At 48.6% G+C, this 16,132-nt stretch overlaps 2 protein-coding genes across 2 annotated transcripts; both read right to left on the reverse strand.

Annotated features, from left to right (window-relative positions):
• Positions 1–457: 457 nt before the first annotated feature.
• Positions 458–4,406, reverse strand: F5Y00DRAFT_226496 (uncharacterized protein). The gene is made up of 2 exons (XM_048006351.1): positions 3,764–4,406; positions 458–3,710 (listed from the first exon to the last, which is right to left on the reverse strand). The coding sequence occupies exons 1-2, from the start codon at positions 4,173–4,175 to the stop codon at positions 640–642; spliced, it is 3,483 nt and encodes a 1,160-aa protein (XP_047868908.1). The 5' UTR covers positions 4,176–4,406; the 3' UTR covers positions 458–639.
• Positions 4,407–4,979: 573 nt separating this feature from the next.
• Positions 4,980–8,370, reverse strand: F5Y00DRAFT_158062 (uncharacterized protein). The gene is made up of 2 exons (XM_048004650.1): positions 8,218–8,370; positions 4,980–8,156 (listed from the first exon to the last, which is right to left on the reverse strand). Exon 2 carries the CDS (start codon positions 8,046–8,048, stop codon positions 5,325–5,327), a length of 2,724 nt encoding a protein of 907 aa, XP_047868909.1. The 5' UTR covers positions 8,049–8,156; positions 8,218–8,370; the 3' UTR covers positions 4,980–5,324.
• Between the last annotated feature and the right edge of the window lie 7,762 nt (positions 8,371–16,132).

Raw genomic sequence — 16,132 nt, forward strand, 5'->3', positions numbered from 1 at the left:
GCGTCGATCGCCTACGGATGGATGGATCTATGATGGGGTGGAAGCACGGAGTGACTACTGATACCACCACGGTGCTGATGCTACGAGGGCACGCGTTGTGTTATCCGCCGCGTGCGGCGTTTGGTATAGACAAAGCTGGCTATGCCTAGGTACCGAGCTACAGAAAATAGGAAAAATAGAGATCGCTCTCTTAAGCATGCTGTCTATTGTCATGGGCTATTTGGTGATTGATTGTGTGCTTCCTCAGGTTTGAATTACGGACATAGACTTAACTACGTACGACATGTAATAAGAAAATATTTCCCAAAGAATAAACATCTAACCTAGGCGTTAGATACTGGATAAACCAACCTAAATATCATCTATCACCTTGTACGATATAGGCAATTAGTAATGTACGGTATATATATGCGATATTAAGGACATGTCTACGTAATCACTAGAACAAGACTTGATATTTTTTTGCACAGCAATAATATAAACGATTCCTTAGGTATGGACAAAGCCAAAGGCATTGCAAAGCTCTATCAACTAATTAAGCCCTTCTTTGCGGGCAAGAAGAGAAAATATAGAATCAATCAGAAAACGCAATATGTACTAATATAATACCAAGAACGTAATTCCTCCCCTGCCAGGGCATCAAACGGCCTTCCCCTTCCCTTTACCCAACCCGCTCCCCCCGAGCGTGGGGAATTCGTCGTCTACATATTCCAAAGCCGCCATGCTTGCCTTCCTGCTTTCCTCCTCCGCGAGACTAAGTTGCAATGCAAATTCCAGATCGTCGTCGACGACCAGGTTGGAGCTTGTCGCAGCGAAGCTAGAGGATTCGGATGGTTTGACGACTGGAGTATGACTCGACGAAGGCGAGCTGCTGAACGAAGATTTCTTGATTCTCTTATCCTTAATCGTAATTGGAGCCGCGTACTCTCCAGAACTACTGGCCCTTGGTGAACTTCCCGTGTCGTTGACCCCCTCCATAAGAGACAAGCGAATCGCAGCCTGAATCTGGCGCTCGTAATCACTCTCGTCCGCGGTGTTATTATCAGCGCTGGAACTAGCCACCGGAGGACTTAGATCCGTTACGCTTGGATCAGGAGTGACGGTACTGCCAGAACTAAACGTCGTATCGAAATCTGCAGCGGAGCCTGTGTCGCTAGTGCTTATCCGGCGCTGCCTGTCAAGAAGAAAAGACTCTTGAGACACCATTTCAGCGTAGCGTAGAGCCTCCTCTTCTGTCAAATCTCCAAAGCCAACGCCGAAGCGGGAACGAAGTCGAGCTTGTTCTCGTTCCTTCTGCCGTTGCTCACTTCGTAGTTCTTCAGCTTCGGCCGCAATGTAGTCCTCAACACCACCACCGTGACGTCGACCGGAGGCCCGACCGTGAATATCGGAATGGCGATGCCGGCGCTTGCGCCCCGTGGCATGGTTTGAAGAACTATAGGCCCAGTAGCGCACAAATGTTCCAAAGGCCACTATTCCATGTAGGACCGTTGGATCGGGATCTAAGTAGATAGCCCCGACAGCCGAGAAACTCGTAGTATGCGACGCAGGATTGGTAAGGAGTAAATGGCGAGGCATCCGGCCTGGAGACCGAGAATTGATGGTCCTAAGAGGCTCTAATGTAGACGCTAGGGGATCCCAAGCTTGGACGAGCCCGTCGGTACCGCCGTGTACTAGGTAAAGAGCCGACAGGGCCAAGCAAGAAATCTCAGGAGACTCTGTTTGAATAATTCTGACAGGATGTATACCATCGCCAGTATGAAGTTCCCGCGTATTCCACAATATAACCTTTCCCTTGTTCGTGCCCACACCGAACAATCTCGCCCGTCTACCAGGAATATCCGATGGTGCTTGCCTGGTTGGCGTTGATGGACCACTTGAAGTTAAACTTGTCGTGGCTTTTAAGGGATCTTCGAAAGAAGCGATCAGAGCAAGTTGCGAAGCGTCTATGCTGCTCGCAGTTATCTGTGCATTACCAAGCTCTTTCGAGCAAAAGCACGTCTCAGACCAATCATCCAGATCTAACTTCCCAGTACCGGTCATATTTGGCGGAGACGACTTGCCCGAAGCTGACAATATTTGCTTGAGTAACAGCGAGCCAGACGAACTTGGAGAAGGCGATCTCATACTGTCGCCACCGAATATGGAGGGGGCTGGGACAGCCTCTACGATGGATTCCGGACTGGTAACTGGCCAAGTGCTGGGTTGGGTTCGACCTGTAGTACTTCGCTGAAACCTCTTGATAGCTGGGGTTTGGTCTTCCTCCAGCGCGCAATCGAGGATGAATACGCTTTCACCGGCTCCATGATCGTCGTCATTTGCAAAATCTACCTCAAGCTTTCGACGCATATCCCACCCATGACATACCTTGCGGAAATGAGCTGGCTTATAGCGGAGAAATCTCTCGATCTCGCGAGCTTCTGCGGCCATTTGGTCTTTGGTGAGGCCCATGCTATTCGAGGGCGATCTTGGGGAATAGGCCCCGCGGACCGCATTTTTACCTGATTCATCCATACGTGCCTGTCGCCGACTGGCTTCCACTAGATGCCAAGAAGTCGAGCGACCTGTATGCCATGCGAGCTTGACAACATCATCGGCTTTTGTCTTGCTGGTAGGTGCAGTCGGTGGTTGTGTCAGGTAGTATACCTCGCCCAGCGCGTTTAGCGCCACTGCCCACACTCGACCGAGAGCTTTACGCTTATGGTTATAACTTTCATCGATTTTGAGTGCGATTATAGGCACGCCTGGACTCAGCACCCAACGGGCGCTCATCTCACCTGCAGCGTATCGTGGACCGCTAGGATCGCAACCAAGCGCATATGAAGTCACGACACCCAACGAAGAGCCGGTCATGATTCCTACCAACGATTGGGTCATAGATGGAAGAACGGAGGATTTAGCGATCCAGACTGCGCAGACGCTCTCAGAGAGCTCTGGGATCTTTGGAATGTCGGGATGGGCTTCAATGAGTCCTGTTTCTTGGCCAAGATGTTTACCCCTATACTCGCCACTTGAACGATAGAATACGCGACCGCCAGGAAAGCCTTCTCCAGCAACAAGTCCATACGGCTGGCTGACGTCCATGACGTTAGGAACAGCAGCGGGACCCTCGCCGACCCCATAAGGTAAAAGAGACGGCACGACTTCGTCTAATTGAGCAAAGCCTATCTCATCTAAACCCCATTTCTCAACCTTGCCACAGGTAGGGTCGCTAACACTAGCGATTCCCATTTCCGATGCTCCATGAACTACCCTAGGCGGCTTCTTCCCGCCAGGTTTAAAGGTAGCATGAATATGGGTCACTGGTGTCGGGACTTTGGTATTATAAGTCAGGACCGCACTCGCCTTCTTACCGGATTGGCTAGTCCTCAAGGAAGAACCGATGCCTCCGGAGTTCGATCCCGGCTTGCCCCTAACAAGACTACGGAGAAGTCGAGTTCTCAAAAGATACTCGCTGCGCCAGGAAGCATGTGATGTAAGTCGCGTAAAATGACGAACTTCTGAGCGCACGAGGTCCGAATCATCTTGGTACCATACTCCACCATGAGGCTTAACAGCCGTGACCAGTGCGTCCTGTCCGGGGAAGAACCGCTGAAAGGCCATGCGCCACGCATGAGGGGTGGTAACCAACGAATAAAATCGCTTCGATACTAAGGCTACAGACGCATGTGAGTCGGGATGTAAATGCGATAAGATATGCGTTAGAATCTCTACGATATAATTAGACCAAATACTAGTGTTGAGGGGTATTAAGGTGGCATACCATTGGGAAAATCAGATAGTTGGACGCCGTCAGAACCCGCATCGGCGCGTTTAATGACCTTAAATCCAAGAGCTTGCCTTGGTATGACTGGTGTCAATGCGCTTTCGTATGCTGATATCCGTTGGCCTGGGGCCTTGGATCGCGTCGCATCCGGCTCGCCACGAACGTCGTTCAATCGGCGCAATCGCTTCCGGAGGGAATCCGAGTCAACGCCTTCTCCGCTAACTCCAGCGCCGGCGTCTCCCCGCGCAGACAGCGGCGACACGTCACCAGACTGCTGTTGCAGCAGGGAGCCGTGGGCGTTGCCACTGAGACCATGGTGCCGAAAGCCATGTTGTTGGAGTGGTTTAGGGGACTGAGAAATGCTGTCCGGTTGAATCTGGTTTGAATACTCGGAAAGCTCTTGTTGCATAAAGTAGAGCGGGAGAGACAAGTGGAGAGTATGATTTTGACTGTGCAGCAGAAAATAGCACAGTCAACGATTCGTATAGTTCTTGTAAAAGGGAAGAGAGGGCGCGCTATGAAGTTTGCGATGCTATACAGTCAATGTGAGGTTGAGAAACTGAGGAGGAAATTTGAAGGATGACTCGCGAGACGTAATCTTTAGCCAAACCCAATCAAGGTTAGCCCCGAAGATTTACCGGCGAGCTTGCAGAGGTATGTACCTCTATCACATGTGTACAGGTAGTAACCACCTCATATCAAACTTCCGTACCTAACCTAGGTACATAAGGTTCAGAAAGTCGAGAAGGTTCAAGTAGGAACAAATGAGATGTTATATTTAGGCGTGGCTGTATATAGTACTTCATACAAATAAATAACTCGAGTACATACATGTAGGTATATAGTATAGTAGCTGCTATCTCAATCATTAATAAAGACAAAGCACTCACACCAAGTTAATATCAGCCAGATATTAGAACATAGCGCGAAGCTCTAAGCTCTCAATATACAAGCAACCCAGCCAAAGGAACTTTTAATAATTTTCTTTTCGTCTATTCGTGGTATATGTCAACCATTACACACGACGGCTCTAGAGGGCCGCTATTAGCTTGTCTCGACTTGCCTTTTTCAACCATCTTCCTTCAACACCAGATTCGAATTGGACGTGTCTATTCGGAGCAGGCGTGATAGTCATAAATATACAATTCCACGGTCAGTCGTTGCCGCGGGCCCTCTAGAGCCATCTTCAGCATCCGTTTCCTCCTTTCAGCCTCTACTCCAAACCGGCACGAAGCATCTTGCCTCCCTTCCGACTCCCGCAACTGCAAACAAACGCATTAGATTAAAGTACCTTGGTCACCAGACCCCCGCCAGCAAAAGATGGGCCGAGATCTCCATAGATGCCAAGGATTTGTAGCTAATTTTTTCGGTGGCATATCCAAATATCTTTGACAAAGCCAACCATCTCAGAATGTAAATCACAAGAAAACCTAAGTGAATGCTCACAAGGGTCGCAATTCCTTAGGCAGGCCGCCCACAGTGGCTTGGCAACGCCTCCTGGATGGGTATCGAACTATAAAAATAAAACGGATGTGACGTGCAGGTCATGGACGATCGCTCAGTTCCAGCCAAGAGAGTTCTCAGCTGCGACAGGCGCCGAGATGTTCGCAGTGCGTGCCGAGCTGTTCATTCCGCTCCTCCCACTGCCCTGGCTGTCACGTGTATTTCCTCCAGCACCACCGTATCCCGGATTGCTTGTAAAGTCCCGACTCAGCAGCGCACCACCCATCAAAGCTGGACTTCCGCTCTGTCGCATCTCGGAAGGCAAGGTTACGGAGCTGCTTCGCTGGTGCCTCTGCTTCTTTCGCTTGTAACGGCGGGCAATGATGAACATAGCAGCACCATACGCACCCGCAACACCGGCGGCACCAACAGCAATACCGGCAGTCATTCCTTGTTGCGCGCTTGTCGTCTTCTCATTGGGACCCTGCGTATCAAATGGGTCATTGTTGTTAGGAGTACCAGCGTCGGTTGAACCATCTCCACTGCTTCCGCTGGAATCGGGAATACCATCAAGTAAATCACCTGGCATGATACCAATGGCCGGATTAATCTCACTCGTCAAGTTCTTGACTAGGGGATTATGGTGATTGTACAAAGGAGTTGTAGGGTATCCAATGTCGTTGCTAAGCTGGGCAATGCCCTCAGTAGGATAGTAGACCATGGCTTGCGAGGTAATGTAGCCCAGGCGAGCAGTAGTGTCATAAGGCCTAATGCTGTACATCTTGACCCTATTGACGTCATAGCCACCACCAAACGCAAGACCTTGGGGAAGGAATTCGAACATCTGGGAAGCAGCCAGAGGCTCTTCCACAAGGTGCTGGTAATTCTCACCGAACAGGAATGAGATTTGGATGAGCGTTGTGCCATCGGGCTGCTCCGGTGGCTTCGTCGAAGGAGTAATGGCCTTTGGTAAGGAAGTTGGAATTCCTGTAGCAGTATGGGTCACGCCAGTGCTGGGAGTGCTAGTAGATGGCTGGACAATGATCGTAGTTGGGAGCCAAGACTCGGAATCCGTAATTGTCGCTATCACAGTAGCACTAGTAAACGGCCTAGGCGTGGGTGTAGTTGTAGGCGTAGGCGTAGGCGTAGGTGTAGCAGACGAGCTAGTCGAAATGGCAATGGGAGAAGACTCAACGCTTGAACTTGTGGAAGTTTCGATAGTTGTTGTCGGCTGAGAACTGGTAATCGGAGGAGCAGTCGTATTGAGAGGAATCGAGAAGGCACTAGTGGACACAGTAGTAGGCACAGAACTGGGTGCAGAGGTAGGCACAGAGGTAGGCACAGAGGTGAGAGAATCCGTTGACGAGACCGTAGAGTTAAGTGACACAGTAGGAGAGGTAATAGTCGGTAGGCTACTAGAGTCAGTTGCCGTTGTGCTGTTACTGGGAACCGGAGTAGCAATTGTGGTTGGCACGCTAACACTGCCGGATCCAGTTGACGAAGCAGTTGTTGACTCCGTAGTGTTTCCAATAATCGACGTAGGGACTGAAACAGTTGACGAACCCGTACCTAAGATCGGTGGTAGCGATATGAGGGGAGTTTCCGAGCTTGATGCAGAAGCAGTAGGGGCGGTAGAGCCGGTAGATACGGTAGAGGCCGTAGGAGCAGTGCCAGGGAATGATGTCGTCGGGAAAAGAGAGAGAGATGTAGGCAGAAGGGTCGGTAGCAACCCGCTGTCCGTGCTGCTCGCGCTAGTTCCGGTAGAAGCGCCTGTACCCGTGCTCGTGCTCACTCCTGTGCCGGATTCCGTAGCGTTCGCAGTCGGCGCCGGGAGAACGGCACTCGTAACATCACCTACAGCACTTGTAACTCCACCAACAATGCTGGTTAGGCCACCAATAAGTCCACCATCTGAGCTCGTAGAAGCCGGAATACTAGAAGATTGGGTCACAACGCCTGTGGGAGCTATAAGAATGCCCGAAGAAGACGACGGCACCGTTGTTGTGTTGGCTTCGATCGTAGATTCGGTTACTGGTAGAGCAGTCGTATCAATAGTAGAAGTCCCATTATTCGACTCGGCAGTCGTAGTCGGAGCGGCAGTAGTCGACCCCGTCAATGTTCCTGTCAATGTTCCTGTCAATGTTCCTGTCGATGTTCCTGTCGATGTTCCTGTCGATGACGCGATCGCTGTCTTATTAGCGGATGAAGATGTGGTCTCTGGCGGCAATAGCGTCGGGAGATCTAAGCTAAGTGTTGGTAACACAATTAGCGGGGGAACCCCTCCAGTAGAGCCCACAATGCTACTACTGCCACTGCTGGTGCTGGTGCTGGTGCCGGCGCTGGTGCCGCTGCTGCTGCTGCTGCCCGTCTTAGTAGACGAACCCTTGGTTTGGGTCTGAGATTCGGACTGAGACTTGGACGACTGGGACTGAGTCTGGGACTGAGACTGAGATCCGGATTCGCTCGTAGGAGATGTACCCGTCACGGAGGGAATCCGAGTGGGAGACGATGTGGATGAAGATAAGGCGGACGAGGTAGAGGACGTAGACGATGAGCTCGTTAATGTCGAAGAATCGCTCGAATCCGAAGATCCACCAAGAAGACTCGACAACAAGTCGGAAATCGTGTCCTTCTTCGTGGAGGAATGAGTTATCAAATCCGACGACGATGATGACGACTCGCTCTGGGTACTCTGCGACGCCGAACTCGTAATGGTGTGATTAGTATACTGCCTCTTGACGTGCCTAGGAAAGTAGATCTTTGGTCTATTTTCCGGCTCGGCGCTTGCTAGCGACGCAGCGGCCACTAAAGCAGCTACGACTAACGACCCCTTATGCATGGTGACTTAAGATTAAGGTTTAACTTCTTGACAGGCAGATCGACCGTTAAGCTGACAGCTAGCTACAGCGGGTATAATTCGAGAATTGACGGCTATGCAAAATCGTAACTGAGGTCGAAGTGTTAGTCTCACCAAGATGGCGAGGGATAGATCCAACTTGGCTACCTACTATGTCAGGATAATTTGGAACGAGTGTACTTGACAAAAAATGTCAATGAGTGGATGCTGTGGGCAAGATTGTCAGCACTTTATGTCCTATCCGCAGCAATATTAAAGAGTGCACGACCGATCCACGGCAGATCCCCATACGAAGCAGGCGTGGGTCAAGGAAATCCGCTCCATTCTTCTATCCTCTCGACGACGATGACTCCCAATGATATACGCTCTTCACTGACCTTGTTCGCAAGCAAAATAGTTTTGTTTATATAGTAGTAGTTGTAGTTGTTATTGTTGTTGTTGTTGTTGTTGTTGTTGTTGTTTTCAAAAGAGCGGCGCGACGAATAAATCGTCAACTTAGATCTGGGCTGGTGATTCCAATTTGGTATATTGTATAGCGTTCACGACGTATCGCGCGGGCGATTCCTCAGCGATGCATTGGCCTTGCCGGTGGCTGACCGACTACGAAGCAGTCGTCGGGTTCGCGGTCAAGGCTCCAAGGTAGTTGGAGGACCAGCGCCGAGAGGGGATATTGTCGTCGAAAGGTGTACCTTACGAGGTCGGCGAAAGGGAAAAGAGCGAAAGACGGAAGAGGTAGGGTGGAGGGCGAAAGGCAGGCAGGTCGAAGGGGTAAATGAGAAGCAGCTGGAGGAAACGTGAGAGAGGGAAAGTGTGGAAGAGGAGTCGTGGCTAAAGGTGCCAAGGCACTAAATCCCAGGGGTGGTGCCTCGTTATTGATCAGTCTGTTCATTGATCAGGGGAGACGGACCAGGGGGGGCCAGGGAAGGGGTGGAGTTGGGATGGCTAATTACGTGGGGCTAGTACATAAGTAGCTTAGCTGAATTGGGGAGCGATATTGGACTCTCTTCTTTAGGAAATGGGGCCAGGACTAACCTTTTTTTGAGCCTTGACAGAACTGACAAGCGTAGGTACTACGTACTATGTACCTATGTACTATGCAAAACATTTCCAATAGTGCTAATTTCTATTGTTAGATCCTGTTGTGATGAAGTAGAAGAGAGACAATGAAGAAGGGAATCAGAAGAGGGAAGCTTGAATGGAATGACAGAGTCTAGTAATTCTAAGTACATAGAGCCCCTTTTCCCCCTTTTCTTTTTTCTTTTTTTTCTTTAGGATTTTGTTCCATATCTTCTAATGTTGTGCGACAAATATGATGGCGATGGCTAGGTGATGGCGATTCTAATGCCTCGTGCGCAGCAGCGGATATATTTTCAACTTGGCCCTCGCTGTCCAACTCCCGACTTCCTAAGACGTACATAAGTACAGATTAAATATATGCACCTAATGCAATAACAATCTCAAGGCTGCGACGTCCGTACCGACGTGCAGAGGCGGGCTGGATGAAAGCAAGGGCACATGTGCTGTAAAAAGGTTCCCGCCCGCGCTGCTGCACAATGCAGGTCGATACATAATACATCCCTATGTACATGGCACTGGCGTGATTTGGAGGGGCAGCAGGTCTTGGGGACTAGGGCGTCTAAGATGGAGTACCTACGGGTCCATCTTGAAATACTTGGAAGATGGCGCTAGTTACCCGCAAAAAGGAAGGTGACTACTACAGTAATTGGTAGGAAAACCAAGTCTTCCCTGTTAACTGACGCGTAATTAGATCAGGTTCTTAGTGCATATTTAACCCCTGTCCGGTTCATGCACCCCTAATTGGACCGGCTGTCCTAGAAATAGCGGACGTTACTCGATCCAATTGGCTCCCAACCTGCTGCGCCCTATTGCGACCTCCAGCAATTTATTAATTTCCTTGGACTCGCGCACCACCTTGGCGGGGATGGGGGGATGGATGGATGGATGGATGGATTGAAAAATCAATCATTTAATAACTTACCGTGGCGTTGCGATAATACCCATTGCTTGCTTGCTTTCTCACCGGGCGTCCAACATCGGACAAGTAAATTAAAAATCGACAGCCAGTCCGGCGAAGGTGTACAATTGTTAGTCGGTGCGGTGTGTTGTAGTTTTGGGTACGATCAAATCAACGTCAGTTGTGAAACGAGGATGAGAGAAAGATGGGATTGATTACAGTACCTAGGCGTTGGCCCCGTCGGATTGAAGGGATTCTTGTTGTAGTAAGTCAACGATGAACCCGTTTCATCGGATTAAAACGTGCTAGTTAACAGAAGATCCCAAGTACCTACCTCATACAGGTAGTATGTATCAGTGTATATACATGCGATGGCATCCTTCGAGGGGCGGATTATTCTTCATAATATATATATCGTTTCACAGACAATGACTACCTAGATTATCTACAATATTGCGGCAGTGTCAATCCTAGGTATTTCTTTTCTTTTGCTTTTCGGCTTCGGATGACCAGCCTTAAGGCCTTAAAAGCCATAGAGTTGAGCAAAACCAGATCCCCGGGTTTAGGACTCGTCGCTGTTTAGGATTCAAAACTTCTGGAAAGTCAATTGTTTCGGGAGAGCTGCGCACAGCAGTTACCTCTCTTCCGCTCACACACTCTCTCGGTATCCGTTGCTGACAATAGTTCCCCCCTCCTGTTACATCGATTGCTTCAAAATCAGAGCAATGTCAGATTCAGGTCTACTCTCCAGCCGAAACGGGACAGGTCGTGTACGCATTGGTCGCTGTCCATAGGCACAGCACAGCCCGACGGACATAGGACTCTATGTGTAGCTGTAGCACAGCTACGGTGGGAATACAAATTTGGTATCTCGTCTTGTGAGTTTCCGCTCTGCGTACCTATTTGTCCATCCCATCCCACCCAAGCCTACTAGGTTACGGCCTACTTATGGTTAAGACCACCCACCCCCCCCTATGTACTCCATAGTGTAAATCACCCATGTTTATTTTCCGTCCAAACCCATGGTCTGAACACGAGAAACATCTGGTTCCAACTCGCTTAGACATCCGTGGACCGTGTGTAGTAGATCGTGATTTGTGGCCCGTGGGCAACAAGCAGCGCAAATCTGTGAAACTTATTGACTCAAATCGTAGATAAATCGGATCTCTTACGATCAATCCCACTAACAGCTACTATGTAATGAGGCGGTAGGTATACGTACAATACTTAGTTAGTAAGTAACAAACGCCAACGTTTTCATACGTAAGAACGGAGGAAGTAGGCGCTACAGAAACGCCGCTGGCGTTGTTTACAATATATGGCCCCGGCAGCAAATAAACTACAGTCCGAGGCCCAGATCCGGAAGCTCGAATCTTCTCACCAATGATTTAATACTTGGGCGTGGCGTAAGGCGCTATCCTATGTACCTATTGCCCGCCTGCCCGCGCGGCACAATGTCCGTATGTGCGTATGTGTGTGTGTACCTGCGTCTCGTGTGTCTACCATGCAGTTGGGGTTCTCGTGGCTTTCAATCCTCCGAGCGGAAATTTTTATTCAATATATTGATTTTATTAATTCGAGATGGTTCGTAGGATTTGTTTGGATCTCGTTCCTGACTATCGAAAAGCCCTATGAAGATCTAACCGTGGCTTCTTACTAGATACATAGCTAAAATAGCCGATCTTCCGTGCCTAGGCCAGGTACAGAGTTTTAAACTTCTACAAGATCTTCGTGGGCTTATGGCTTATACAAGATCGACAAGATGCCGTCTGACGGAGATTTTTTTTTAAGGGAAGCATTTTGTTTCTGTAAGTAGCCGCTGCAGTAAGGCGAACCCGTTCGTATTTCACCGATATATTTTATACTTGGTAGACTTATATAAAGAAGGTGAGAGGTATATACTTGACAAATGGCGTCGTACCTTTGGTCGTACTTCTAAGCTATTGGGCTTTGCAGCTTACGCGGATAAATAAGACGAGAGGCGCCATCATCCAGTCATCCAGTGCGTTAGTTTGCTGCAGCTACTACATTAGCACCGCTCTGGTTCCTGACTAGGCCGAATCGCAATCTTACGCTTACATGGAGTTGGGAGTTGGCGCATGCAGGGCAGGCCCCCATTACATACACCATTTATTGAACCCTAATGTCTGCATCGCCGACACTCTAACAACAGGCCGGATTACGGTTACTTCGGCATGCCTAGTTTAGTACTAGATTAGGTAGTCCTCTACTTAGTTTTGTTGTCGCTGTTGCTGTCAGTTTTTTTTTTTTTTTCTCCTTTTTATCTTTCTCCCCCAATGTCTATCAAAACAAGGGCACGTAGTCAGCCAAGGTTCCAACACATAAGGCCAAAAAAGTCATACTTCCCTAGAGGCGTACCGTTACGGCACGGCGCCCGAAGTTGGCATCTTGGAATAGCCTTGGGTAATGTTCAGATGCTGCTATTAATATCATCTATAACATGCTGTCATAAATAGCGAGTCATGTGTTGGGGGCAAATACAAAGGTTCATATATCTAACGACATACGATATCTATTAAATATACTCTTAAACAAAATCGCTATATAATCCTACCTTAGTAATAGAACGTATTAATTCAACTCCGACAATCATTCCGTTTGCGCTCTCGTTGTATGTGTTATAATAGATTATAATTGCCTAGACTTGACATTAATCAATTCACACGTACGTGTACCTCTATAATCATCCCCAAACCAAAAGTAATAAATAAGGGAGAGTCAAGTATATTTCAAGCCAAGTACATATCAATTCGCCCAGTTAAGGATACAAATTCCATATTATATAGATGGAGAGCGGATTATCTCTTTAACTAATATTCCCAGGTATCCAATCAGGCCAGGGACATATCGGTTGCTTTCGTGATCATCTACCTAAGGTTAGGCACTTTGGCGTCTTTGCCCAGCCCATTCTTACCTAGGGGCACTGTAAACTGTGTTCAGCTACATGAGTAGTTGTTGCAAAATCGATGAAAACAGAGTAATAGAACAATGATCAATTCTTTCCCACGCCACCGATGGGGTTGTCGGCCTTTGTGAAGCTATCGTGAGACTATTTGAATGGACTACGCTGACAATAAGGAACAAATATGAAACTCTAGGCGGCATGTCCTAGGGTCTCAACGGCCTATTCCTATAGCATTGTAAGGCAATAACCAGTAGCATCAAATGAAATAATTTCTGGCCTTATGAATTGGCGTATAATCGAGAATAACTACCTCCTAGTTCCGTGCCGCCAAATCCAAGACCACGGCCCAAGAAATTAAAATGGGCCTACCACACGGCAATAGACAATACGAATAAATGTATTTCTATGTCTAGAAGATAGTGTAGCGTTGTATGTAATGACGTGGCCAAATCTGGGCTGTGGCCCAGTACGTGCGAGGGAATCGTAGCCAAGTTAAGGCTTAAGTGTACAAAAACTCATAGGGATAAACAAGTTTCAATGGCGAGTTTGCAATAATCCGGTGCTCTTCTTCTTCTCCTTCTTGTACGAAAAAGAACAGTTCATATCATATACGGTTTGTGCAGAACGGTAGAAACTATCATCCTCGCAATCATTGGGGGAGCTTGTTGTTTGTTCATTCTTGATTTCTGACCCGTACAAAGTAAAAATATCCCAACGGCAATAGCGTTTACGCATGACAGACTGTTATCTATCGGCTCATTACTATAGGTGGCAATACTAGTTATCGTTGTTACAACAAACTTCCATCGCAGTAAATGATAGGTTTGATGCTCGGGCAGGGCTGCTGCTTCTCTCCGTTGTGCAGCTCTTGGGCGTACTGCGTAATCACCCATTACTACAGCAGTGCCATGACTTATCTTCGGGACATCTTGAACCCTTCTACGCATAATCAACAGGGGCCCCCTCCCCCAAAACAAGTACAGTATACCGTCCAAGCAACATTGTCATATTGACCGTACTTGATACCTAGACATGGCCATCGACCTGGAGCTCCCGTGTAATCATGCCCTATGTACAAGATATCAGTTACCTTTCAAACTACCCGAGGAGCGCTAATCCGCGGTCTAGATGGGATACATGCTAGAGTTTACCGGAACCCTATCCACACCATACTCGTTCCTTAGATAGGGCGAAGTAGAGTTCGTTGCTAATGTCTTTGGTATGGCGTCACTAGAATCACAGCCGATCTTCTTATGACGTATGGGAGCTTGTGATCTAGACGCCTAAGGGGTCGAATAGGCATGAATCGAGGCTTAGTTCTCGAATTGAAGTTCTATAATTGTCCATGTCTTAAGAAGCATACCGTATGTAAACCAAGAGGGATTCGTACGGCCTGAGGGTTGCTCCAATGACGGCGTAAAGCTAGCCATCGCATATATGCCCCCCCTTTAGGCCTGTATGCAGCTCTTAACCAGCGCACTAGTAGAAGTAAGGCGTACTAGATTCTCAGACTAATATCGAGGGCTGTGATCGATCTCTCAGCAATGCATCCTACCGTTAACCACAATGCATGAGTGAGTCACCTATTCCGGCCGACTAGGTTAATTTAACATGAGCTCCTTCGAGAATCATCTTTGGTGCGAATCGGGAAGTACGCCTGCTATTCCGGCCAATGATCGCTGGAAGCGGAGTAGCTGCCGGTTATCGTCGTAGCCTGTTTTTTCTAGCTCAGCATATGTTGATAGAGAAAGGCTTAAAGTCTGATGGAAGATATATCATTTCGCCTATGACATCATTCGTCAGCGGATTGCCCAATATACGGCTGTATCCGGGGACCAGTCCCCGGTGTTGATTCAAACGTCTACTTGGGTAGGATGGGAGTCTGAGGGCGCCGTCAAGGGCTACGATCTAGATTCCGCCCTAACTTGCATGCTCCCCTTACGTTGGGGGTGTTGTCGTACATGCACACAACCGAGACTTACATATAGTGGTGATAAAGGTTAGAGCCGCGTCACCCCTGGTCTTGTTTAAGATTTCGCGTAGCTGCGTCAAGCTGATCTCACTTAGGAGGTTACCCTGGATCTCTCCTGTTTTGATTACCTACATAGAAAGACCTTCACATGGTCTTAGCAAACATATAGTTGAGTCGATGGCTTAATGCATACACCTACTAAGATGAGTGGCGTAATGATGGGAAGCTATTCGCTCTATGCATCCGTCGTCTAATGGGGTTCCCGGGTAGCATTCGTGCACGGGTTCAAGGAGAGCCTGAGGGTCGGTGATGTCAGAAGGTCGTCGGTGTCTTTTTCCCAGTGACGTAACTGTTGTGAAGCGAAGACCCTTTCGGGTAATCGATTCAGTGGCGTCCTTCTACAGTGCAGCGTTGGTCTGGTGATGAGTGATCGTGTCGGTTTCTCGCAGAGTGCTTCTACGTTTTCCTCGTTTTACCTTTCTTTTTACCCTCTCAATCGTCGCCCCGCGAGTTGTGGGATGGTAGTACAGAGAATGTCAAGCAGATTGAGATGTGACAGAATGCCTATATCCCTTGCATCAGTCGCATCATCTTATTCGCTGCCCCAGCCATGGGTCCTGGATCGGCAATTGATATCATAAAAGAGAACGGGCGGAACGTTTTCCGTCGCCGAAACAACAGGCCCCAGTACATAGTCCCAGCGTCTTGGAGGCGGTCAAGTTGACTATGCGCGAAATAGATACAAAAATTCCTTGGTAGAACCTATAACAACCGCGGCGCGAGTGGGTAGGTGGACGGATAACCGGGTGAAAATGCAGTTCCGTATCGCTTGTTGCGACTCCCTGTCAGACGTTTGCGTCAGTCATGTGCTATGGAACATGCAGGACCCTTCGAAGGATTCATTCGCAGGGGCAGTGTCCCCCGCGTAGATCTTGGTAGCTCTCCTGGCGGGCCATGCCATATCGCACATGCGCACATGGACGACAGGTCCAATCACGCCGAGAGATATTGTAAACCTATCCGAAAGCGTGTTGGGGGACGCCATTACCGGCTAGGATGCACCTGCAGATCGCCCGCCTTTCCCATCGCTTGGTATTGGTAGAAGCAGGGTAAACGTATAGCTGAAGACTGACGTCTTGTTGCATTCGCACAAGCAAGAGGGAATGAGACGAAGGACCCCTCCTGCATCTACT

Source organism: Daldinia vernicosa (assembly GCF_022497035.1).
Source record: "Daldinia vernicosa strain CBS 139.73 unplaced genomic scaffold F5Y00scaffold_5, whole genome shotgun sequence".
Lineage (NCBI taxonomy): Eukaryota > Fungi > Ascomycota > Sordariomycetes > Xylariales > Hypoxylaceae > Daldinia > Daldinia vernicosa.

Coding starts and splice junctions, on each gene's coding strand:
- F5Y00DRAFT_226496 (XM_048006351.1), bottom strand. CDS start 4,175: ATGCAACAAGAGCTTTCCGAGTATTCAAACCAGATTCAACCGGACAGC. Junction 3,711..3,763: donor ACTATCTGATTTTCCCAATG/GTATGCCACCTT, acceptor ATTATATCGTAG/AGATTCTAACGCATATCTTA.
- F5Y00DRAFT_158062 (XM_048004650.1), bottom strand. CDS start 8,048: ATGCATAAGGGGTCGTTAGTCGTAGCTGCTTTAGTGGCCGCTGCGTCG.